This window comes from Lissotriton vulgaris, chromosome 1_1, assembly GCF_964263255.1.
Source record: "Lissotriton vulgaris chromosome 1_1, aLisVul1.2, whole genome shotgun sequence".
NCBI classification, from domain to species: domain Eukaryota; kingdom Metazoa; phylum Chordata; class Amphibia; order Caudata; family Salamandridae; genus Lissotriton; species Lissotriton vulgaris.
In genome coordinates this window covers 962,843,452-962,870,070 of record NC_141685.1, presented here as the reverse complement: position 1 = coordinate 962,870,070, position 26,619 = coordinate 962,843,452, and the positions used below count along the sequence as shown (strand labels likewise).

The window sequence follows — 26,619 nt, the reverse complement described above, 5'->3', positions numbered from 1 at the left end:
GCACTCAGTGAGACACATTTAATCACTCTCTCATACAGTCAGTCATGCACCTACTAAATCCTTCATCCAGACACTTATACATCCACTCATTCTTCAATATGTAAGACATATTTTAACTTTACAGAAACATACAGTCACTGGATGATGTCATCAGTGATGTCACTGACCATGTCATGAATGATGTAATATGTGACATCATCAGCAGTGGATTGCGGGTGCGCGATATATAGTTATTGCATCTAACTATATATGCGAATTTCAATGGTTTTGTGCGAGTAAATTAAGGTTTTGTAAATGCTAATCCCTAACTATATATGGCCTAAAACCTATGGTTTTTTCAGTGAATATATATATATATATATATATATATATATATATATATATATTATGCTCTTGCTTGTTACCTTCACACGAGAGTCACTCTAACAGAGAGCGTGACCCACGAGCATAGGTCAATTGATTAGGTACAAAGGAATGCTGCTTGCCGTCTTTCACTGTCTTGACACCAGCTGCCTGACGCGTTTCAAACAAATTTCTTCTTTATCAAAGGCTGTTTGGTGAAGAAATGCACATCCGGTCTTCGCTTTCAATATAAACATAATGGCGCGCCCTGATTGGGCAGTTCAGGATGAAGTGACCTATTCTTGTTGGTCACGCTCTCTGTTCGAGTGACTCTCGTGTGAAGGTAACAAGCGAGAGCATACTAATATATATCTCCGACCCCTTCTTCGTTAATGTGGTGGTCAGTTTCACCGCCTGTATCGCGGTGGCTCCGTCTTTCCTTCCCCGGTCGGGGGGCGTTGGTGTTTCCCCCTTTAGTGGATAGACTTGTGTCCCACTACGATTCACATCTGTGCTGTTGGTACCTCTTGGGCGACTACCTATTCTCTAGGGTGACTCTTCTGGTTTGCCCTTGGTTGTCACTTTCTTGACTTTTTTCATATATTTCTCTGTGCTGCAATTCGTACATGAGAGGGCAAGCATGCAGGGTTTCCCTGCTGTTGTTTCTTGGGATTGTCCCAGGTTTCCACTCTGTTTTCTCTCTCTATTTATCTCTCCCAAGCTTTGATGCGTCAGGCTTGCCGGTGACCATTGGTCGTTGATCCTGTGGGTGCAGTTGCCTGGTTGACTACCTGATGATGCGCCTGTCTTCTCTGTCAAAGCGCACATGCTGTTGTTGTTACATTTCATTTAGCTTGTGCATTGTGTGGTGTGGTTTTCACGGTACACAATGTATGCTCCATGTATTCTTGTAATCCACATCTATGTATCTCCTTGTAGTCGTAGTTTGTATGTCTCGGGCTGGTGACCTCTGCCCCTGACATCTCATTTTTTGGCACCAGCTGTTGGCCACTCACATTGTGTGTTCTGGCTCTGTCATACTGTTTAAGTCAGTTCGCTGGGACTTACAGCCAGATTATTCATCATTGTCCCGTTTTGCGTGTCCTTAATAGCGATTATTAAGGAATCGCTATTAAGGACTTTAAAACGGGATTCATGTAAGTTTTCGCTATTTACCACGAGGTTTGACTTCGTGGTAAATAGCGGCCCTAAATTGCGAATTCGCAATTTTTAAATGTTTCATGAATAGCATTTAAGGAATCTCTAATAGAGATTCCTTAAATGCTAATCCTCGCAAATTTGCGAATTCTTTATTAGCGATTTTTGCATTTGGGATGATGAAGCCCAAATGCAAAAATTGCACTTGCAAAGGGCCAGATTCTCAGAATCTGGCCCTTTTGCGAGCGCATTTCGCTTGATGAATCTAGCTGTTAGTCTCTAGCGGATCCTGGAATCCTATACTCAGTTTTCCCTTCCTTTTGTAGATGTTTATGGCATTCTGCTATTGTGCACTGCCTTTTCTGGTTCTGTGATTTTGTTTCCTCCCTGTCTGGCCAACAGTGGACTTGTACCGTGCTCTGGTGGATTACGGTTCCTTGCTTCCCTTGCCCATTCTCCACCCTGAACTTCATGGTCTGGTGTCCGCTACGCTGGCATTGCTGAGCTTTATGGGTCAGGTGTCAGGCACACTGGTATTGCTGCCCCCACTTTGTTTCAGTCAATGTTCTTTACGGACTACTTCCCTTGAGAACTTGGTGGTTTTCGGTCGCAGACCCTCCTCCGATGGGGTATAGCTATAGCTTTGGTATCTATTGTAAATTAAGGAATCTGCGACTAGATGTCTATCAGATGAACGAGTTACTTACCTTCGGTAACAATGTATCTGGTAGAGGCACAGTCTAGCCGCAGATGCCTTAACGCCTGCCCATCCTCCCCGTTCTACGAGGACCTTTCCAGGTTGGCCTCCTTGCAGATGGCCTTGGTCTTCCTGAGGGGTGTTCTAATTCGCCTACCTCCGGGGCAGGATGTGTCTTTCTGTTTTCACACATTGTTTCTCCACCCTTTCTAGTTCTGGGGTGGTTAGGTTATATGCCATTCAGTGCTCATCCACCCGGGTTCTTACCGCGTAGAGATTCGCATGTTCTTTTTCCCTCCCTCCGCCCTCGTGTTTTTCTCCCCCTTACTTTGGGGTCTCTGTTTATGCTGTAGTCGATTGAGTTGAGATTCTCTTTGACTATGCTACAGTTCATAGGTCGTTGTGGGGGGATGTGGTGCACATTCTCTGTTGCATACTGGTGGTCACTTGCCTCAAGTCATGTTATTCTAGTATTATCCTTTACAGTTACATCCTGTGGTCGCACACTGTCTTTCATGGACAGGCCATTCATTTTGTCAACATGGTGAGGTTTTCTCATCATTCTCTGATTTCTTGTCATTGTTCTTTCCAAGCTGTTTGCTCTTTTTGACACGCTGTTCCCATACTCTCAGTTTGTGTAGTGGCTCTGCGTTGTGGCACTAAAAGTTTCACAGTAGAAAACTGACGTCAGTGCGCCGGGGGTACTTATGTGGCTCCATTGACGTCCCTTCTGAGGACAACGTCATGACTAGGTCGGACGACGCCGTCCCCTGGCGAGCAAAGGTACTGCTGGGAAAAAAGTTTTCCGAATCCAGTGTGATGCCTGGGGATATTCTAAGTTAAGGAATCTGCAGCTAGAATATGTCTCTACCAGATACATCGTTACCTAAGGTAAGTAACTCGTTCATTTAGCACTTGGAAATAGTCTTTACAAAAATGTAGGTAAGAAGTCAACATAATGGAAGCATCTATTTTAAGCTAGTATTTTTGTCATACGATTAGATCATCTCTGTGTAAAAACAGGAACCAGGATAACTCATTCATCCAGGTCCATGACACAAATATATATAAACCATGCTCATATACCACCTTGGATTGTATGTACTTCGTCCACCTCATTTGCCAAGAGTACAGAATACCAGGAGCTTTGTCATAGACTGAATATATGAAAGATATGTTGAAGGACTAAATTACAAGTAAGTAGTTTTCTTTGTGGATTGTATATGCATTTTAATATCCGGTTAATAAAGCTCTGCCACAAAGATTCGGGTTAAAAGCAAAAAACTAAATGTATTTGCTCATTAAGTGGACAAATCTAATTTTATCCATTTTATTGTATCTTTTTTTTAAATTTATTTTTTAAAGTTTTTTCTCAATTAAAGTAAATGTTGTTTCTGTAATATCAAAGAAGCTATGCATGGAGATACATGTATGTTTTACTAATAGTACTTCCTATCTTGACTCTTATAGAAAAATGCTTTTTATGCACTGCTGCTGAGTGGTTGGTCTATCTCACTGTATGTCATTCAGCTGTTTTTGAGAAACCTGCAAGACATTTGTAAGGAATATTGGCAGTACCTTCTAGGTAAGAGTTCGTACATTTTCATTCTGCCCTTTGAGTTCTGACTTTCTGAAGATAGATTATTTTAGAATCTAGTTGAAGGAACTTCTCCCTTTAATTTGGGCACATTGCAGTGATCGTCTGCTTCTCAGCAGTTCTGCTCTATTCAAATATTCATTAGCATTGCTTTTTCAAATATGACTAAATTAACAGTGTTTCAGAGAGATCACATCATATGTCAGCGTGTCATAACCCAATTTATACCCCGCAGGTATGGTGGTTTTCTGATGGATACATCTGCCTGTTGATTCCTCACCTTTTGAATTACCCCTGCGCCTGCATTTCACAAATTCTTTTTCTAACTCTCACTTGTCGACGAGGACAGCGGGGCTCCCCTTCTGACACCATATGATGTCACCGGAGACATAAAAAGATCTCGTCGTCGGCGTGCTGACGTCTGCTCCGTTTTTTCCACAGCGTCAACGTGTAAGGTTTTTTCTGGGACTCTCCATTTTACTTGTGATTTACTTTTGTTTCTTCCTCTTCTTCGTGTTGCAGTGAGGATGGCTACTTCGAAGAAGTCTGGTTTTAAGCCCTGCAAGGAGTGTGGGGGCCATATGTCCATCATGGACCCCCATGATGACTGTCTCAGGTGTCTTTCTTCGAACCACGATATTGAAGGGTGTTCGTTCTGTTGGAAGATGAACCTGAAGGTGCTGAAAGAAGGTGAGACGAAGTTCTTCATGGCATGGGCGAAAAAGAAGAGGGGTTGTAAGAGATCCAAGTCATCGACTTTGCATACTTCGAAAGTCGAAGAAGAAAAGAAGACCTGGGTCACAACGTCTATCTTCGAAGGGCAGGGCATTGAGGTCAGCCCCTTCCGTACAGCGGCATTGTGAAAGATTTCATCTCACGGTCGCCTTCTCCGCAAGCGACTCCGGCTCCTTCTCCGACGCCCAGGGATTCTCCGGCTCCCAGGGAGTCTTCTCCTTTTCCTGTGGCTTCATCTGTGCCAGCGCCGATGTCTCTGGCCCCCTTCACAGCCTCGGATGGATCCAGACCAGGGGATTTTCAGATCCTTATCCTCCTTTCCCAGAGCTGGGATCGGATCCATCGCATTTTCTTAATGCGATGTTTGGCATGTTTGCTAGGGCATCCTACCCTACTGATGCGCACTCTGGCCCTGTGGGTCTGCTTGCCTTTAATTTGGGCATCCCCCAGCAGTATACCAAGGCACCTTACGTACCTTTCATGCTGACGACTCCATCTTGGCAGTTTCCGGAAAAGGTTTTTTACTCCGATACCTCATTCACTGGCGCCGCTGGTGTTTGGGCGAACATCATCCCGGATTCGATTGGCGCCGTTGCCCACTTTATAGAGTCCTCCTTTAGCGCCATGGCTGGTGCCTCAAATGCCGATTCCAAAGCAGCATTCCAGGAGGAAAGCGCAAAGACTTCTGGAGGAGTACCAGCAGGAACCGGAGAAAGGGGGAGATCCTCGACTCCGTGGTGAATTTGAAGGTCTACATGAGGCCAGTGGCCTGGATACTTCCCCGGAGTGGGAGCAGTCTTATCCGAAGGCTTTACCTTCACAGGATGTTGCTCCTTATCACTTAGTCATCAGGAATGCTGATTAATTTTTGGACCTTCAGTTGCCTTAAGCTAAGGTGAAGTCAAATATTCTAACTGAGGTCTTAAATTCTCCTTTCTCTTCCTTTGAACCTCTGCTGCCTTTCAATGAGGTGTTGACGGAACCAGTTATGGAGGTGTGGCAGAAGCCTTTGTCTTCCCCTGCAGTTTCTAGATCAATGGCAAGGAGAGGTATAGGCCTTCCCCTCGTGATCCAGCTTTTCCATTCTGCCCATCCATCTCCAGAAAGCTTGGTGGTTCAGGCTTCTTGTTCCAAGCAGTCGACTGGATCCTTCCCCACCACCCCGGGGAATGAACTCTAAGTTGGAGCAGTCTGCAAAAAGGTCTTTTCCTCAGAAAGCATGGCTCTGAAGTAAACAAATGCCACATGTTTGCTAGGAATGCACATTCATGTTCTGATGGACTCTGTCAAGCAAGTAGCTCCTAAACTTCCTGAAGATGACCATGTTCATTTTCTGGAGGCGCTTTCAGATTCTCCAGTAGCAGCCATAAGGTCATCCAGTCGGGTCTGGACACAGCAGATTCGGTTGCCATGGTAATGGGTTCCTCGATTGCAAATAGAAGGCATGCCTGGCTTGGGTCTTCAGGTTTCTCGCCGGATGTAAAGGCTACTTTGCTAGATCTACCTTTCGATGGGTCAAGATTGATTGGAACAAAGGCGGATTCTGCGCTGCAGTGCTTAATGGACAGTAGGGGTGCTGCAAGATCCTTGGGCCTGCAGTCCCAGCCCAGGGGCTATGGATACAAAAGGTATTGAGGCTTTGGGAAGGTGACTTCCTTTTGAGGCAGTCAGCTGCCGCAGCAACAGCAGAACCCTCTGTACAGGTCATACAAAGGAAAAGGTAGAGGCTGTCTGCGGGGAGCTTATCGACAACAGTCTTCCTCCTCCTCCTGCCCCACCACTGGTACCACGGAAAGCAGCTCTAGATCCCCCATTTTGGAGCATGTTGGTCCTGTAGAGGGCCGGGTATCCCATTTTCTGCAAGATTGGAAATCGGTTACTTCAGACTGTTGGGTTTTGAATCTTGTGGAAAATGGGTAAGCCCCACCTTTCCAAGAAATTCCACCTCCTTACCCTCCTTGTCTGGGCTGGCGTTCACAAGACCACTTGCTGCTTCTGCAGCAGGAGGTTCTTGCCTTACTACAGAAAGTTGCGATAAAGGTGGCCCGGAGCAGGAAAGGGGTCAGGGATGTTACTCCTGGTATTTCCTGATTCCCAAGAAGGACGGCAGGCTAAGACGGATCTTGGACCTCAGGGTTTTAAGTTCAAAATGTTGACCTTAGCTCAGGTTCTTCTGGCGCTGCAGCAGGATCACTGGATGGTGCCGATCGACTTGCAGTATGCGTATTTCCACATTCCTATTATGAAGTTGCATCAGAAGTATATCCAGTTCACGGTAGGGTCTCAACAATACCCATTTGTGGTCCACCTGTTCGTTCTCACTTCCGCACCACAGGTCTTCACAAAGGTGATGGTGGCAGCACATCTCATAAAGTTGAGATTCCGGTTTTCCCCTATCTGGATGACTGGCTGCTCAAAGCAAAGTCGCCAGAGATGGTGTTGCATCACTTGCAAGTAACAACGTGACTGTTTTTCAACTTGGGTTTCTCGTTAAATGTACCCAAATCTGACCTGGTGCTCTCTCAGTGCAGCCTGTTCATAGGGGTGGTACTGTACACGACTATGTCAAGCTTTCCCGCCTCCATAGAGGATTGTCGACATTTAGGAGATGATTCCTGTATTTCTCAATGCAGCGGTTATTCATGTCCTGAAGGTCCTACGCCTGTTCGGTCTGTTTGGTTCCTGCATACTGTTAGTCAAACATGCACGCTGGCACATGAGGGCACTCCAGTGGTGCCTCCACCGGCAGTGGTATCAGAACAATGGAGATCTCTGGGAGAAGGTCAGAATCTCCAGAGAGACTACAGCATAGCTGTCTTGGTGGAGTGTGCCGGACAACCTGTCTCAAGGAAAGCCCTTTCAACCTCCTCCACCGGAGGCCACAGTGATCACAGATGCTTCCACTCTAGGATGGGGTGCTCATCTGGGGGATCTGGAGATCCAGGGTCTTTTGTCTCCGTAGGAAAGGTTGCTTCACATCAACCTTCTGGAATTGCGGGCAATACGTTTGGCTCTCAATGCCTTCCTTCCCTCCCTTTGCGGTCTGTCGGTTCAAATCCTGACTGACACACTACTGCGATGTGGTACATAAACAGGGAGGGGTAGGGTCGTATTGTCTCCGCAGAGAGGCTCTGGTCCTGGGCTCAGGCCATCAGATTTGTGTGATTGCAAATCATCTGGCAGAAGTGCTAAATTTGATTGCGGACAGTCTGTCGGCAATTTTCGGCTGATCACGAGTGTCTGCTTCATCCGGAGGTGGGCCATCGACATCCTCTGGATGTGGGGGTTACCTCAGGTGGACCTTTTTGCCACCAGGAGAACGCACACGGCCCGTCGTTCTGCAGTATTCAGTATCTGGTGCAGAGCGTTGGGAGAGGCGTTTCTGTTGGATTGGAGTTCGCAACGCCATTGCACGTTTTCTCACATACTTTTGATTCCTCAAGTTCTGAGGAAGGTTCTCCAAGACCGGGCCCAAGTCATACTGATTGCTCCGAATTGGCCAAGAAGTGTGTGGTACACAGATCTACTTCCTCTCTCATCGCACTCTCCACTCCGTCTCACTTTCCGGGCACACCTCCTCTCGCCAGGGCAAGTTCTACACTCCCATCTCCTGAGCTTGCACCTTCATGCCTGGAGATTGAATGGGGCAATCTGAGTTCTTTCTCTCTCCCACCGGATTTGGTAGATGTTATTTTATCATCCGCAAGACACTCTACCAAATCTATTTATTCCTCTAGTTGGTCCAAGTTTGTCAAATGGTGTGGAGAGAGGTCCATTGATCCTTTGAAGGCCCATTTATCTGACATTCTTGGTTTTTCACTTTTTGTGACCCATTAGGGTTGTGCTGTGGCTATGGTAAAGAATTATTTGTCGGCCTTGTCTGCTTTCCTCTGTATGCCAGAGCAGCCGTCTTTATTTAAGTCTCCCATTGTTATGAGGTTCATTAACCCCTTCTGTGCTGCGCGAATTTTGCTGCGGTGCTGAACGTTCCATTGGACCTATGGAACCATGACGGAACGGTTCCGTCATAAGCACTGGCCAACCGACGCTCATGACTCAACCGTTCCGTCATGAGCATGGAAGGGGTTAATGGCCTCACCAATAGGTTTCCTCCCACTCCTTTTGTTATGCCTCAGTGGGATTGGAATCTAGTTCTTACTTTCCTGATGGGTTCTCCTTTTGAGCCTCTTCATAGTTGCCTGTTGAGGCTTCTTTCTTTCAAGACGGTCTTTCTGATCGCTATTACCTCAGCCAGGAGGGTAAGTGAGCTTCAGGCTCTTAGTTCTAAACCTCTGTTTTTAACCATTCATGCAGAAAAGATGGTTCTCGTGACCAGAGCTTCTTTCCTGCCTAAGGTGGTCACTCCTTTCCATCTAGGGCAGTCTATTACCTTACCTACCTTTTTATCCTTCCCCTCATCCTCCCAAGGAGGAGGAGAGACTTCATTGCTTGGATCCTAAGAGGGCTGTCCGCTTCTACCTGGACAGAACCTGGGACCTAAGGCTGGATTATCAGCTCTTTGTGGGTTACATTGGACGAATGACAATCAAAGCTGTCCACAAACGAACACTCTCAAGGTGGACCATCTGGTGCATCAAGATCTGCTGCGTCTTGGCCAATAAGGAGTCGCCTGAAAGTATTAGAGCTCATTCCACCATAGCCAAGTTGTCTTCTTCTGCTTTGGCTAGGGGTATTCCTGTTGTAGACCTCTGTAAGGCAGCAACTTGAGCCTCCCTCCACACCTTTGCAAATTATTACTGCTTGGATTGGGATGTTAGGAGGGACGGCCATTTTGCACGCCCTGTACTGCAAGATGTTTGGTAAAGGCAGGTGGACACCCTCCTCCGGGAGAGGGACAACTTGAAGAATCAGTTCAAAAGTTGAGGAATCTACATGCAGATTTATCTATCAGAAGAACAAGTTGCTTTCCTTTGGTAATGCTTTTTTAGTGGATACAGTATCTGCCTGTGGATTCCTCACTGACCCACCTGCCACCCCGATGTCCTCCTGCATATACCGAAAAAGTTCTGAAATTTTCTATGTCATTTTCATGCCATACAATTTGTTTTTTAGGAAATACTTTGTTTATTGGTTTTTCATTTCTACTTCTGTATATACTGTATGTATTTGTGTATATATATATTATGTATACTGGGTACACTTGTGTTATGTTGTCGATTCGCCTCGAAGGCATGAAAAAAATGGGTGGAAATGACGTCCACCATCCTATGCGGTCTTCTTATGGCTCCGGTGTCGCAAGCAAAGCCGTGCCATTATGACGTCCTCGTCGACGTGTGAGAGCTAGAAAAAGAATTTTTGTGGAATGCTGGCGCAGGGGTAATTCAAAACATTGGGAATCCATAGGCAGATCCTGAATCCACCAGAAAAAGTGTTACCGAAGGTAAGTAATTTGTTCTTTATCTTCATAACATTGACGCATTTCGCACAAAGGCAAGCCATTCCACCCTAGACCCCTCTGAACTCTAAAAATGGTTCTCCTCACCAGCCAAATCTGTGGCACAACAACTATACTGCAGATTCTTCTCAGTCAACAGATGTTGGCTCAGTTACACTCGCAATGCAGCCTTCCTGATTTGTGCTCATCTAGCACTGATTTGTTCGACATATGTGGCCTAAATATTTTATTTCATACATTCAGGTTTCTTTTTTTTCCATTGGCCACACCACAACATAACATGCTGTTGTCCATAAGTTAGTCTGCCCCCTGTATCTAGATTTCTTATAAATGTGAGAACTTTACCCAAAAGCAAGATGAAAATCTGAATTATTTGACAATTATAAGCCTGACATATTATGCTTAATGCAAACTTGGATACAGGAATCGTCCGGTCCCAATAATGGCAAAGCTATAATTTATAATTTGCTGCAACCGGACCAACAAGCTGTAGAAAGCTGGCTCTTTATATTGTTTACCGAAAAGAGGCATACTGTGCAAAGAGTCTAGGTATTTGTAGGAAGCTGGCTAAGTATATACTATACCAAAGTAAGGTATAGTATGCACAGAGTCCAGTGAAACCCCTAGGGTAGGCAGAGGTAAAAGTAGAATCTGAAAGAGACACGTTAGTGATAGATTCCGTACCTTAGAATATCGCCAGGCGTCAGACTGGATCCGGAAAGTTTTGCTTAGCAGTACCCCTGCGCTTCAGTGTGTGGCGTTGTGCGGCTTCGAGTCTATCGCTGGTGTCCTATGTGCCAAGATGACGTCACGGAACTACTTAGGCACGACCCATGCGCGCTGATGTCAGTTCTTTCTTTTTCCGTGCCGAAAGTGCAGATCCGGATTGAGCACGTACCTGAGTCAATTTTTAACTACGTTTTTTACTTTTGTCTCTTCCTCTTGTCTCCTGGTGCACGTAGGGATGCCTGGATTTAAGTCTTGTGGTTCGTGCAGCCGTAACATGTCGGTGGTTGACACCCATGATGTGTGCCTGTACTGCTTGGAGACCGACCATGATTAACAAGACTGTCGAGCCATGGCCCGAAGGCCTTGCAGGAGCTGCGCCGTAAGTTGCTGGAGGTCCAGCACTCCTCTCACCGCTGCTCCGGGTCTAGAAGTTGAAGAAGCGGGTTCGCTCTTCGACGTCCCCCCCCCCCATTACTCCCGGGGGTGGACGAGGGCGACAGGTGCTCCAACCCTGCTGTTCCTCTGGAGCCGGGGAGTCCTGCGGTCTACCCGCTATACCCGGGGCCGTCGGTGACTCCCGAACAGATGCAAGAGTTTTTTGCTGCCAGGGACTGTCTTTTTAGGCCCCGGGCTCCTGCCGGCGCGCCTTCAGGCCCCACGTTTCCGTGTCCAGATCCTGTTGGCCCGGCGGTACCGCCACTGGTGCCAGCCCCGGTGTCACAGGATTCTGCACCTCCGGCCCCAGCGCCACAAGGTGCAGCGCCGCTGGCTCCGGCCCCGGTGCCGCCCTTGCCTCTGGCCCCGGCGCCGCCCTTGCCTCTGGCCCCGGCACCGCCCTTGCCTCCAGCCCCGGCGCCTCCCTTGCCTCTGGCCCCGGCGCCTCCCTTGCCTCTGGCCCCGGCGCCTCCCTTGCCTCTGGCCCCGGCGCCTCCCTTGCCTCTGGCCCCGGCGCCGCCCTTGCCTCTGGCCCCGGCGTCGCCCTTGCCTCTGGCCCGGCGGCGCCTCTGGCCATGGCGCCGCCACTGGCTCCGCCGCAGGTGCCGCACTGGGTGCCGTTTATCCCACCACTGCCCCAGTTCTTAGACCATTTTGTTCCAGCCTGGGATCGGCATTGGGATACGGCGCCGGCTCGGCTTCGACCGGTGCTGTTTTCGGCGCCATTCCCAACGCCGCTTGCCCCCTCTCTGGCTCCAGCCCTGCCGCGCAGCCGGCTCCCTCTACTCTGGAGCCGGTCGAGGACTGGGACAACTCTGAGGACCCCCTTGCCCGGCAGTGTGACTCAGAGAAGGATTGGGTGGACGACCTTCAAGATGCGGGCGAGCTTGATGTGTCTTCTGACCAGGGGTTGTCCTCTTCTCCACCTTCTATGGAGGAGGGCGCTTCCTACACCGTGGTGCTGCATCGGGCTGCGGAGGCTCTCCATCTCTACCTCCATACGGTGGCCCTTAAGACCAACCTTCTTACGGAGGTGCTCCAGACGGTGTGTGTCGTTTGAGCCGCTGCTCCCTTTCAATGAGGCTCTCCCCGAAGTCCTCCTGTGCACTTGGTTGGTACAGGCCTCGGGGGACACCGGTGGATAAAAACGTCGCTAGGCGTCATGGGCTGGCTCCTGGTGATCCTGCCTTCTTGACCACTCATCCCACGCCTGAGAGCCTAGTCATATAGGCCTCGACATCGCAGAGTGCCTTTCACATGACCCCGGCGGATAAGGACTCCAAAAGGCTAGACCAATTTGGCAAAAGGTTGTTCTTCTCAGCCAGCTTGGGGTTGCGGTCGGTTAACACGCCTGCATATTGGGCCGTTACTCCCACGCAGTGTAGGATTTGGTAGCTGAGGTCTTGCCTCCGTATTTTGAGGAGGTCCAGGCTGTCCTTTCCCAAGCGATTACAGAGGCAAGGATGCGGCAAAGTTTGCCATCAGCTGTGGTTTGGACACCGCTGATTCGTTGGGCAGGGCGATTTCCACGACTGTGGCGTTGCGCAGCCACACCTGGTTACGTTATACTGGGTTCTTACCCGATGTCCAGGGCTCGCTCATGGACATGCCCTTTGATGGCTCCCGCCTTTTCGGAGATAAGGCCGACAATGCCCTGGAGCGCTTTAAAGACTCTCGGGCCACAGCCAAAGCTTTAAGTCTTTCCACAAAGAACCCTGCCACGCCTGGTTTTCGTTCCTTTTGTGGCCAGGGCAAGGGCTCCCAAGCGCGCTCCTCCACCAAGCCTGTGCAGAAATATCCTAAGAGCGGCCGTAGATTCCACAGGGGTGAGTCTGGTAACCAGCACATTGGCCAGTCCACCTCTACGTCCGCCTCTAAGCCTTCTTAATCCGAGCTTCAGGGAGCACCCCACGCCGATGGGGGGCAGGGTCCGCCGCCACCACCTCCACCACTGGCGCAAAATTACATTGTACAAGTGTGTGCTGCAGATAATCCGCCAAGGTTACTCGCTCCCCTTTCTGTCCTCCCCTCCAGCCATCCAGTCCTGCCGGCCCATCGGCGATACCTGCGGTTCACGGTGGTCTGGGAGCATTTTCAGTTTGCCGTGCTCCCCTTCGGCCTTACCAGTGCCCCTCGGGTGTTCACGAAGGTGATGGCGGTGGTCTCAGCTCATCTGCGCAGGTCAGGGATGTCAGTCTTTCCCTACCTCGACGACTGGCTGTTGAAGGAGGGCTCGCCCCAGGCAGTCGTCACCCACCTCCAGACTACAGCCGACCTCCTGCATTTGCTGGGGTTCTCCATCAATGTGCCAAAGTCTAACCGGAGTCCCTCTCAGAAGCTCCCTTTCATCGGAGCGGTTCTGGATTCGACGCGGTTTCGGGTTTATCCTCCCGAGCAGCGAGTCCGGGATATTCAGGCTATGATTCCGCTCTTTCAGCCTCTATCCCGGGTTTCAGTCAGGATAACTCTCCGGTTTCTGGGCCTGATGGCCTCCTGCATCCTGCTGGTGACGCATGCCAGATGGCATATGTGGGCTCTGTAGTGGGACCTGAAGTTCCAGTGGGCCACAGCATCAGGACAACCTGTCCAATCATGTCCAGATCTCGGAGGGTGCTGCACGACAGTTGCAGTGGTGGCTCACGAATCGCGATTGGGTCAGTAACAGATCCCTCTCTCTTCCCAAACGGGAGCACACAGTGGTGATTAATGCGTCCCTCCTGGGATGGGGAGGCCACATAGGAGAGGCGGAGGTCAGAGGCCTCTGGTCTCCGGCGTTGTCCCGGCTCCATATCAACCTTCTGGAGCTGTGGGCGATCCGGCTTGCACTGAAGGCATTCCTTCCCTCTGTCCTCGAAGTGTAGTACAGGTGTTTACCGAAAACACCACTGCCGTGTGGTATTGCAGCAACCCGGGCGGGGTGGGGTCGTGGACCCTATGTCCGCAGGCTCTGCGCCTCTGGACGTGGCTGGAACATCACAGCATTACCTTGGTGGTTCAACTCCTGGCAGGTTCTCTCAACTCCAGGGCAGACTCACTCAGCTGCTGGTGCATGGTTGATCACGAATGGCATCTGAACTGCAGTGGGGAGAGCCTTGGTTAGATCTATTCGCCACCGAAGAGAACGCGCAATGTTGTCAGTTCTGCGTGCTGGAATTTCACTCACTCACTCGGAGACCCTTATCGTCACGAGTGGAGCTGCGGTCTATTGTTCGCCTTTCCGCCTATACCACTTCTGCCCGGAGTGCTGAAGATCAGGCGCGACCGGGCGCAAGTCATTCTTGTGGCTCTGGACTGGACTTGAAGAGTATGGTATCCCAAGCTACTCCCTATGAGCATCGATCCCCCGATCCATCTGCCTCTTCTGGAAGATCTTCTGTCGCAGCAGCAGGGGACGGTCCTCCACGATCCTTCACCCAAACCTCTCCAGCCTCCACCTCCATGCATGGAGATTGAGTGGCGACAGTTGACACCTTTCGATCTTCCTTCCGAAGTCTGTGATGTCATGCTGGCAGCCAGGCGTCCCTCCACCATAACGGTATACACCTGCAGATGAAACAGATTTGTGGCATGGTGCACAGCAAAGGCTGTGGATCCCCTTTCTGCCCCTCTGTCTGAGGTTCTTCTGTTCCTTCTCTCTTTGGCCCAGCAGGGCTCTGCTCTGGGCACTATCAAAGATTATCTTTCGGCCATCTCTGCCTTTCTACAGCTTCCAGATCAGCCTTCTCTTTTTAAGTCCCCGGTTGTTCACCTTTTCTTTAAAGGCATTACGCATACGTTCCCGCCTGTGCCCTTCATAATGCCTCAGTGGGATTTGAATCTTGTCTTGACTTTTCTGATGTGTGCTCATTTTGAGCCCCTTCATAACTGTCATTTATGTCTTCTCACCTTGAAAACTGCTTTCCTGGTAGCGATCACATCTGCCAGAAGAGTGAGTGAGCTCTAGGCCCTCTCTTCCACACATCCTTTCCTTTCTGTTCACCCAGACAAGGTGGTTTTAAGGACCCGTCCTTCTTTTCTGCCAAAGGTTGCCATGCCCTTCCACATCGGGCAGACCATCACTTTGCCCACCTTCTTTCCCCCTCCGCATTCTTTACAGGAAGAGGAAAGGCTCCACTGTCTGGACCCAAAACGTGCGTTCACATTCTATCTGCAGCGTACACAGCAGTTCCGGGTGGATGATCAGCATTTTGTTGGCTACGTGGGCGCCAAAAAAGCTCGGGCTGTGCAAAAACGGACCATCTCCCGGTGCATCAAAGCATGTTACTCCTTGGCCAAGAATGAGCCTCCTGAGGTGCTGCGTGCCCATTCGACCAGGGCAACTGCAGCCACTATAGCCTTGGGACGTGGCGTTCCCTTGCAGGACATTTGTCAGGCAGCTACGTGGGCCTCGCTGCATACGTTTACCAAGCACTATTGCCTTGACAGTCCGGTCTGGAGAGACTGCTTCTTTAGTCGTTCTTTGCTCTGTGACTTTCTGGTGTAATCTTGTTCGCAGACCCACCACTGGGGTTGGTATTGGTGGGGTACCTATTCTAAGGTAGGAATCTATCACTAACATGTCTTTCAGATGCACAAGTTACGACTTGTGTAACAATATATCTGTAAGAGACATTAGTTAGTGATAGATTCCTTACCGCCTCACCCCTCCTCCCCATTCTGCGAACTGATTACTGGGGTTAAGGTGATCCCCTTTTAGGGCCCTAGTTTTATGCACCAATGGTCAGTTTCTTGCATGGCTCTGCGTTTCGGCGTGGAAAGTCGTGTACAGAACTGACGTCAGCGCGCATGGGTGGCTCCTAAGTAGTCTCCGTGACGTCATCTCGGCGCATACGACGCCAGCGAATGACGTGAAGCCGCAGGACGCCACCTACTGACGCGCAGGGGTACTGCTAAGCAAAACTTTCCGAATCCAGTCTGACGCCTAGGGATATTCTAAAGTAAGGAATCTATCACTAACTGATGTCTCATACAGATATTTCTTTACACACGTAGTAACTTGTGCTATAATGCCTTACTCTCTATTTGTGGTAGTGTGGGTGAGCAATAAGGCTTTATCAGAGGGTAGCGTTAAGCATTTATTGTACACACTCGGGCAAGAAATGCTGTCACACTCTCAAAGGCTAAACTCGGACCAATATGTTTGTATAAAAATATTATTTAGTTATTTTATTTCTAGAGCCAGGCTAGGTGCTGGTTAGTGAGAATACTTTGCAGGTATATTGCAGATGAAATGCAATTGAAATGCAGTTGGATGCAATTGGTTTGTTTACCGGTAAGTCAACAGTTAAAAATTACTTTAGTTACTTTTTAGATTACTTTGTACATTACTTTTCAGATTACTTTTTAAGTGACTTTTTCTACTCAGTATGATTTGTCTGGATATCGCACTGGGACATTTTGTAGAGAAAAAGAAAGTAATTCAGTTTTTGTACAATTGCAGTTTCATACAATCCAACTTAAAAGATTATGTTCGAGACATGTGGGCTGCTGAATTCATATCTGGGCATAGATCGCCGCCTAGTGTTGGGTCCGGATGATTGCACATTGTTGTCCTGCAAGAGTCTTCGAAGTATCACGAGATAGGTGGTCCCCCCCCCCCCCCTCCCCCCCCCCCTCACCCTGGACTACAGTGCGCATGGGCATCCTCTCCATCCTCGTATTGTTTTTTTCCGCCATTGGGTTCGGATGTACTTTCTTAACTCAAGTTCGGAATCGATAAAAACTTTTTCACATGGCCAAAAGGCCTTCGGGGCGTTGGTATTGGCTTTCGTTTGGTGCCGCGTACTTGTTCCAGTTCTTCGAGCTGGACGTCGAAGGCCGCGTGGCTTTTTCGACACCAGAGGTCCCATCAACGATCGACAATGGAACGGAGCCCGTTCAAACGATGCCCCGTTTGCAACTCTAAATACCCTCACATCGATGTGCACCCGGTGTGCAATAAATGCCTATCTCCTGATCACGGCGAGGCCAGCTGCATGGCCTGTTCTCGGTTCAGGTCAAAGAAGACGCTTAGGCTTCGACGCGCCGCGAGACAGTCGGCGCAGAGAACAGCGCCCGACCCAGAGAACATCTTCGAGGCTGAAGACGACGAGGGCGTCGATGAGGAGGATCCTGAACAACAGTCTGATCCTGCTTCAGAGCAGAACTCTAACTATGATGAAGACTTAGAAGAAGACTACGTCAATGATGAAGACGTCGTTGAGGTAGGGGACGACGCACAGGCCATCGGAGCCGTCGATGACGACTCGAGTGATGAGCAAGGCCCAACCGTAGTTGCGGGGGCTGATGATGACACTGCACTTTCAAAGGCTCAGGTCGGGGCATCGCCGGAAGGCCTTAGCCAAGATCTTCAACAACATTCTATAGCCCCGCATCAAGGCCCGGCTAACAATATATCTAAGGAGCCATCGGTCGATCAACCACAGTCAATGGTGAAATCGAAACCAAAACCAACAGAATCACAATCAAAACCGAAACTGTTAAAGACAGTCCTCAGATCGACGACTTCGGATTCATCGGATCCAATAAAAATGAAGTGTCATCAACCCTTCGGGGTCACAAAAGGGTGTCGGCCCAAAAATCGGGGCGCCAAAGCCTGTGACTACGGTCAAGCATGTCGGACTGACGCCGTCGACGTCAAAGGGCGTCGACATAAACAAAAGACTCAAGTCTCAGAAGACTCTCGATACCAAGCTTCCAGCCTCCAAACCACTGGTAGTCAAGACCCTCGAGTCGAAGACCAAGATCGGCTCGAAAGAGCACATCAAGTCGAAGCAAAAGAGCGTGCCTCCTGCGCACCCACAGCTCGAGTCGACGCTAGGCCAGAAACAAACTGGTGACGAAATTAAGTCGGTCGGATCGAAGACGGCGCCACCCTCGAAGGTCAGTCCGTCTCCAATGCCTACGCCACCGATTATATTCGGACTGCCCCCGACCGCACGACCTAAGGTGTTCGAGCCAAAACAAAGCATTGAAACAACCAAAAAGGTGTCAATAGTTAAAAGGACTCAGCCCATAGAAGAGGACATTGTGTTCCAAACGCACTCCTATGATAACCAGTCAAAACTGTTCATCGACTCAGATTCTGGCAGACTCACTATTTATAAAAGAAAGATCATTCCAGAAAATCCTATGGAGTCATACAAAATCCCACTCAAAAAGAACAAGCATTTACAATGCAATGGTTTTGCCTTTGTTAAAGTTAGAGCTATTGGCATTGCTCTTGACATTATTTTTATTTGTTTTTTTTAAAAAACATAAATAAATGGCATTGTCATTTACAATGCAACTAGCTTTATCTCTCGCAAATGACACCCACAAACACCCAGAGAGCCCCCCACACACACAGAGCCCCCCACACAGAGCCCCCCACACACACAGCCACACAAAGCCACCCCACACACAGCCCCCCACACACTGCGACCCCCCCCCCCCCCACACACTGCAAGCCCTACACACTGCGAGCCCCCTCACACACTGCGACCCCCATTTCAATAGATGTGTGATGCTTACCTGGTACTAAATTGGTCCCTGCATGGCTGAAAGGTTGAAATGGTGTAGGAGGCAAGGGGACAAATGTGAGCATGGAGAGAAAGGAGTATAAGTTTGAGATTAGTGACTGGGTGAAAATAAAATCAGGAAGGACACAGGGTGGTCTTTCCAAATTAGATGGTCTATTTCAGGTAGAAAATGTCAGTAGGTTCTTTGTGTTCTTGAGGGGGGATAGGTCCAACCGGCACCATAATCAGATGTTTATTGTTTATACCCATTCACAACAGGCAACTAGGCAGAATGGTCGTCTCAGAGCCCAATCAGCAGTGAAGCAACAAGGTCCCTAAACCTCCGTAAAAGCATGTATAACACGGAGGGGCCCTCCTCACCACACACAGGGCTTGATAGAACTTAATTAGTTCCATACTAACAATTATTGCCAGACCAAAAATGTGTTTAAAACAGTAACATACACACTTGATATCTAGGAGAGCTCACCGTGTAGCACTGCAGACCCCAATTTTTCCCCCATTTTTGCCTGCACACCCTAAAAACGACCACATACAACATGTATACACTTTACGCGTTTAATAGCAGTTGACTAGGAAGTTCAGAAAGCTTTTTACAAGCGAGTAGTCCGCCTGCTCACGTTTTTTCTGGGTTTTCCGCTGCTCGAGTTCGCATTTTTAACATGAAAAGCAAAAGGAAAAACACAAACAGACTCGATGGGCTACTCAACATATCTAATAATATACAACCGGATATTTGCGTGTCTAAAGTTAAAAAATGGGTTATGGCAACTTCCAACTGAGCGTTGAAGGGACTGACTGAGAAATGTGTGTCTCCGAGGCAGGGTGACAGTGTAAACAAGCATTTACAATATAATGGTCTCGGCAATATTAAAGGTAGAGCTATTGGCATTGCTCATGACATTTTTTTGGGGGTGTTTTAAAAAAAAATCATAAATAAATGGCCTTGTCATTTACAATGCCAATAGCTTAATCGCTCGCAAATGCATGACCTATTGCATTTTACACCCACACAGAGCCACACACGTAAAGCCACCCACACACACAGTCACCCACAGAATCTGCACTCTGAATCTGCACTCTGAATCTGCACTCTGAATCTGCACTCTGAATCTGCACTCTGAATCTGCACTCTGAATCTGCACTCTGAATCTGCACTCTGAATCTGCACTCTGAATCTGCACTCTGCAAAATCGAGTACGTCTCATCAGAATTAAAGCCTTTAAACGCACAGTCATTTGTGAAAAAGACCTCTCGACTTTAATATCTATATCGTCAATTATGATAAAATCATCTTTCACAGTTGTTGTACGAAACAGTAAGAACCTCCATATTCTTCTCGGTAAAATCGAGTTTATAAATGGGTCTGTAAAAACATATTACAAGCAACTCGGCCTGCTGCCACGTTACTATCCTAACAGTCCGTTTCTTTTGATGACCTTCCGTGGAGCAAATCAGAGAGAGGCGATTCATGCCAATTATTCTGAGCAGGTGGTCAACGGTCCAAATTGTTGTGAAAATTTAAAGCATGAAAATGCAAAAAAATTTCCTTTGAGCATTCATTGCAAACTTATTTCATATTTAATGAATTTCTAATCTGCCTCCCGTCACTCCTCTGCATATCTTTGCCGATCAAGTTCAAACCGCAAATTAAAGTTTAGAGTTATGACAGTCACATTTTAAAAGTCCACCCAAATGCACTTCATGACAGAATTAAACTTTTAACAGAACATGAAATAATTTATGTAAGCTCACAAAGCTTTCCAGCGAGTGTTTTATGGAGCAGGGTTCACTCTATTTAGAAGCAGGCGGCATTTTGGTAAGAAGGGAATTGGGTGAAAGACAAAGGACTCTGCCCAAGATCACACGCTTTCGGTCAAGTGAGGGAGCAGGGGTTAGCGCCGAAGTCTCCTTGTTTTACAGTTAAGTAGCTACGAGCGCCTCTTCGCTTCATTGGGGAGAGGAAGGTATAGTGCTGTAATGTGAACGTGGTGTTCTCTAGGCGCTGTTTTTAAGCAGCACCCTTTCTCCTGCGGATCACAAAAGGGTGCGTCTGAGTTTCCATCGAGTTACCCTCCGATGCTTTCCCCGTTCGCCCCCCTAGTGCCAAGTGACCTTTGCCCTGGAGATGATGTGCTTTAAGGTAGCGCTTATAATACATTTCGGCGCTGCCATCACTGGACTTAGACACTACACCCCAAACCAGTGTTCAGCTGAAGCGTCAAGAGCTCACACCTTCAATTCTTCAAACACTTTAACAACACACACACACAGCTGCGCCACCTCCTGCTTTGAGTGGGGGGGTGGGGGGTCTTTCCGGCACACACACAGACAGACGGACACTGCAGGCAGGCAGACAGCCGATCACCGCAGGCACACAGATAGACGGACATTGCAATCGGACAGATGGACACTGCGGGCGCACAGACAGCGGGACACTACAGGCACACAGACAGGCACCGTATCCTGGCCGGTTGACATTGTAAACCTAGACACAAGGGTTGTTTCTTATTCCTGCTGGCACGGAGTGGCGCATCTTCGGCGTTTCACCCTGTGCGAGATTTGTTGAAGGAAGGAACAGATAGGAGAGGGGCTGCTCCATGACACTGTGGTTGTCTTGACAGTAGGTGCTCACTTTTTTTGCTGGGGGAACGAACAGACAGGCTGACATTGCAGCACGCACACAGAAAGACGGACCTTAGACACTGCAGGCACACAGACAGAGACTGCAGGCACACAGATAGACGGACACTGGAGGCACACAGACAGACAAACGGACCTCGGACACTGCAGACACACAGACAGGCTGACACTGCACGCACACAGACAGACGGACACTGCAGGCACACACACAGACAGACGGACCACGGACACTGCAGGCAGGCAGACAGCCGATCACTGCAGGCACACAGACAGACGGACATTGCAATCAGTTTCGTCTGAATTAGATCAGAGCTGTGAGAAACGGCACCTCCCAAACACACACTCACGCACACATGTGGGGCGGGCAGCTGTGCTCCACTATTAAGGGCATCTCGCAGGAGCTAACTGCGAACTTAATTACTGTCTAACTCGCCACAAGATGCGTGCCAGCATTTACCGTCTCCAGCGCCTACGATTAAAAGGCTCCACCGGCCATAAACTATTCTTGGAGAGGGCGACGCGCACAATGATGGCGGCATCCCTAACTCGATTAAAACGCGAATTTCTCGACCATAATCATTTTCAAACCTACTATTCACATAATACCCACCCGTCCTAAAACCAACGGAAGAAAGCATTGAGCCCCTTCCTGTGCTAAATAAAGTGTTCCGTCCGTACCGGAAGGGGCTGAGATGCTCGGTCAAACAAAAAAAAAACGTGCTATCGGAGGGCGGTTCTTCATGTCCACAAAAGCGAGGCAGACGGAGAGTGAAAGGGGAGGGGGGGCGGGAACGGGCACACGGGGAGGGGGGCTGAACGTGAAAACACATTTATAAAACAAAATGCTCACAAGGAACAGGGCTCCACTGGGAACAGGCAAAAAGCACTCACGCAAGCAGGAAGGCAGGTGCAGGCTCAATGCCGGAACAGATTCGGGGGCGTTCTCGGCTTTTGGCTGACGTCGCGTGACGTAGCCAAAAGCCAAATATTCTCGGGAACGCCCCCGAATCTGGTCCGAGATTGACGGAGGGAGCCCTCTCCCAATGGCTAGCCTCCATTTATGGAGCTAGCCAATTGGAGGAGGGGGCGTATACCCGACCCACACACACAACTCAAGAGGTTTTTTGACGCATGCGCAAAGCGCATCGCCAGCCAAAACCTAAAAAGGACTCTTCCACCTCACCTGTTCTTTTTGAGCCTTTGGAGTCCTATGGACAAGAATATACATATTCACCCACACGTACTAATGAGGATGTAGGGGAAGGCTACAATGAGGCGGAATTTAATTATCCTATTGGCACAGATCAAGAGGAGTCTCAACCCTGGACTGACCCTGTTGACCCGGGTGAGCCACACACCACGCCTGACACTCAATCCTACACGGTCAAAACATCGCCAACTGAAGATACAGCTGCGTTTAACGTGTTAATTGAAAGGGCAGCACATAATCATGATGTAGAAATGCATGCTGACCCAATAGAGGAAGACTTTTAGTTTGACACTTTCTCAACTTCAGAGAGATCAGTAAAAACATTGCCAATGCTGAAGGGTGTCCTTAAACACACTGGTGACATTTTCAAGGAAACCGCAAGGGTTGCGAATCCAAGAATTGACAGGAAATACCGGCCTGCGCCTGTAGACCCTACGTATATCAAGGGACAGCTGCCATTGGACTCCTTAGTAGTGTCAAATTCTCGTAAGAGAGCGAACTCTCAAACAAGTGGTGATGCTCCTCCTCCGGACAAAGAATCCAAAATCTTGGAAGCTTCTGGAAAACTAGTAGCGGCTCAAGCAGCAAATATTTGGAAGATTTCAAATACACAGGCCCTATTAGCCAGATCTGATAGGGCTCATTACGACACATTAGAACTACTACAACACTTGCCTGATGCGTATAAGGAGCGAGCAGAAATGCTGATACAGGAGGGGAAACGGATATCAAATGCTTCCATTAAATGTGCGCTAGATGCAGCAGACACAGCAGCTAGGGCCATCAATACAAGTGTGATGCTCAGAAGGCATGCCTGGTTACGCATCTCTAGATTCAAACAACATTACTAAATCAGCCTGTTAACCCTGATTATTTATTTGGTCCTGATGTGGACACAATCCTAGAGAAAATAAAAAAGGACACAGACAGCCAAATCCATGGGGGCTATTGTAAAGATGACACCAGGTACTTCTTAAAGATGTCTCTTTATTATAAGTTACACGACACACCGGGTGGAGGGCCCGATCACCAGCTCAATCAATGACAGATGCAACTGTCAACCGTTCCTACAACTGTCAGAAGCCGGATCCAGCCTTTGACGTAATTTATGCAAATGAAGGACAGGATGGGGACGGAAGCAGAAGAGGGACATAATAGCAAGGGGACGGTAGGGGAGGGGGGCGAGGGAAATGAAGGAAAGTTAACATCGTAACACATCTCCTTCCTATGGGAAGAAGAAAACAAAGAAGGAACAACAACAGTATAATCTTATAGACCAATAATGACAACTCAATCCAACCATGGTAAGGCCATGTACATATAAGAGTGTATTCTTATTCAAGAGTCACATTCAGAATAGCCTAAATAACTCCTAGTTATTATCAGCACTGGAATCTCTGGTGACATTGTAGAACAAGAGGTTCATACGTTCTGCAAGGGTCAAAGCAGTGACCGGTCCAACCTCCCACTTGGATGAACGACATTCATTAGTGGATGTTGCTGAGACCTTAGATTTCCGGGACACATCTTCTCCTGTAACGACATCAAGCACCCCTTGAGCACCTTGGGGGTCGTCACGTGGTACGAATAGCATTGAAATGTGGGCTACTTCAGTATCCACTACATTGCGTCTATGTCCTTTAATGCGGCCGGTCACCTTTTCAATGTCATCTTCTGTATTTGGATTTGACCAACTTCTTGCTTCATTTCCTTGGTTTTGGACGTTATCAAAGCCACTATCACTTTTCACTTCAGGCCGTTCTGCTACATTAGTACTAGCCTCAACTGTGAACAGTCCATCCTCCAGTTCCCTCAAATGACTTCCGTGGAAAAACTCCGTTGGGTCTACTGGACTGGATGACTCATGTTTCTTTAGGTACTCATCGAGCACATCCCTCCTCCCTGATGCAACTTTATTTGGAGGACATTGGAAGAGATCTTGTGCTTCCCTGCTCTTACCCTTCAGCATACCACGATTTAACCATTTAGAATAATTTGCTTTGTGTCTAGTCTTCAAGTATTCGAAACTCAAACCATCTTCCCTATCCTTAGTCATACAACCCCCATACACATCTCCTGTGTTTGACTTGAGTCCTGCGAATGCAGCACTTTGCCGCACTGCCCGGAAATTGAAAGGGTTACTCTCATATTTTCTTTCTGATTGTCCATTTTTGGATTGTTTAACATTTTGTTTTCCTGATTTCTCGCAATTACCATTTTTCCCAAAATTCCCTTCACTGTCTATTCTTTCATACCACTTGCTTGAACTCAACTCAACTAGGCTCATAAATGGTGGCGTTCTTTCATTCTCCATTTCGCACTTTGTCAATTGTATGCTTTTGCAAAGCGCCAGATCATTTTGGTGTTCATTCCATTTTTGATCAAGAGATATTCTCAATTTCCTCTGATCATTCCACCCAAGCATGGAGAGTTGGTTATCTGAAATGTATATAGCACTCCTAGTGCTCCTCTCTTTGTAACATAAATCCATCACTTTGTACCCTATCAATATAATGTCTTCCCCCGTGAACGATTTCAGGGATACATTTGCCACCTCCAAATCGAACCCATGTATTTTTGCAAATTTCTTACTCCACATGCTCGCGCTGATAACCGTGTAGTGTGACCCTGAATCTGCGATGATTTTAATTTTTATTCCTCCTACTATGATGGCACACTTTGGGTTCATTTCACACTTAAAGTTTTTTCCTTTGCGAACCTTTACACCTATGTACTTCTCATACTTTTGCACTTCCCCCGATGCCACCTGCTTAAAACGTTCATCAAGTACATGCATGATGTTTTCCAATATGTTTCGGTCAGTTCCTTTGTAGATTCCCTTTCCGATTTTATGATACATTTCACGTCCACCAGCACCTAAACTGAACAGTAATATTTCCGCTTTTTCCTCGGGACTCAATGGTCTTCTCACTTCTTCAACAAGGGATATATAATTTTCAAAATACTCTTTCCATTCACTCCACCCTACTTTACTTGCACCTTCCTCCTCCATGAACAACTCTGGTGGTGGTAAATTGTACATATCTTTTACATCCATTTATATTTATTCCAATAATTTCGCCTTTATTTGCCCCAGTATCTCCGTTTCTTACAGTTAGAATTTCCAATATTCCTAAACAAGGATTTCCAATAAAGTCAGAGCAACTACGATATCCTGTGCAGGATAAAACTAGGACGCACGTATATATTACTGATCTGTTTGTTTTAGGATGCGCAACAAAACAAATGATGTCGCTTCTCTTATCAAATTTTGAATTCACACACACAAGCAGTTCTAGGCGCAAACTTATTAAAGGATAATGTCGCTTCCCTTATCCCTTATCTCTTTGAATTCACACACAACAAGCAGTTCTTGGCGTTAACTTATTAAAGGATACAGATTTCTCTTCACAGTAAATTCCACTGTCAACACGTTGACCGCTTTAGATTCTGTGCGTGTTCCTTTTCCTTCCAATCGATAAAGTTCACTCACTATACATCGATTTCCGTGTCTTCTCTTAAAAAATATTGGTTTATTTTCCTTGACACTTTCCCGATGTTCTCCACAACTAGCGTTGCACGCAATGGATTAAGTGCGTGTTTCTTTAAATTTTCCTTGAATTCACTTAAGATGGCACCCAGCGCGATGTCGTCACTCGCGCCGATGCGCAGTTCTCCTCCTCCTCACAAGGCTCCCTTCAAGATTTCCTCACACGATAAAAATCGAAGTGAGTTTAAAGCCTTATATTCTTTTATCTTTGTTTATTTATTTTTTTCTTTGTTTACAATCACGATGTTTTACTCATATGCCATTAGTTATCCATGTGAAGCTACTTGCTTCCTGCTTAGTTCTTAAAAAAATTTTTCAGTTCAATGCGCCAAGGACTTCAACCTAAACGACAGCACTCCGGTTAATGCCTACAGATAGCAACTCAGAATATAAAGTCACTTATTTATCTTGAACTTTTCTTTTCCTGTATTGCTTATTCTTTTAACACCGTGTTACACTCGCACCTCCGTTTCCAATTTATTTCATTCGATTGTCGAAGGTCTTCCCTCAATGACAGATGACTTACGAGGGGTGTAATCATTAACCAAGGCCACTAGATGGCAGTGCGTTATAACGCTTACATAAAG

At 47.7% G+C, this 26,619-nt stretch overlaps 1 protein-coding gene across 1 annotated transcript in view; it reads left to right on the top strand.

Moving 5' to 3' along the window:
- NEMP1 (nuclear envelope integral membrane protein 1) overlaps window positions 1-26,619 on the top strand; it is a 613,931-nt gene that overhangs the window by 388,119 nt on the left and 199,193 nt on the right. The window contains exon 6 of the mRNA XM_086959963.1: window positions 3,668-3,782. Within this exon, the coding sequence (XP_086816089.1) occupies window positions 3,668-3,782 (115 nt within the window). The remainder of the gene's footprint in view (window positions 1-3,667; window positions 3,783-26,619) is intronic.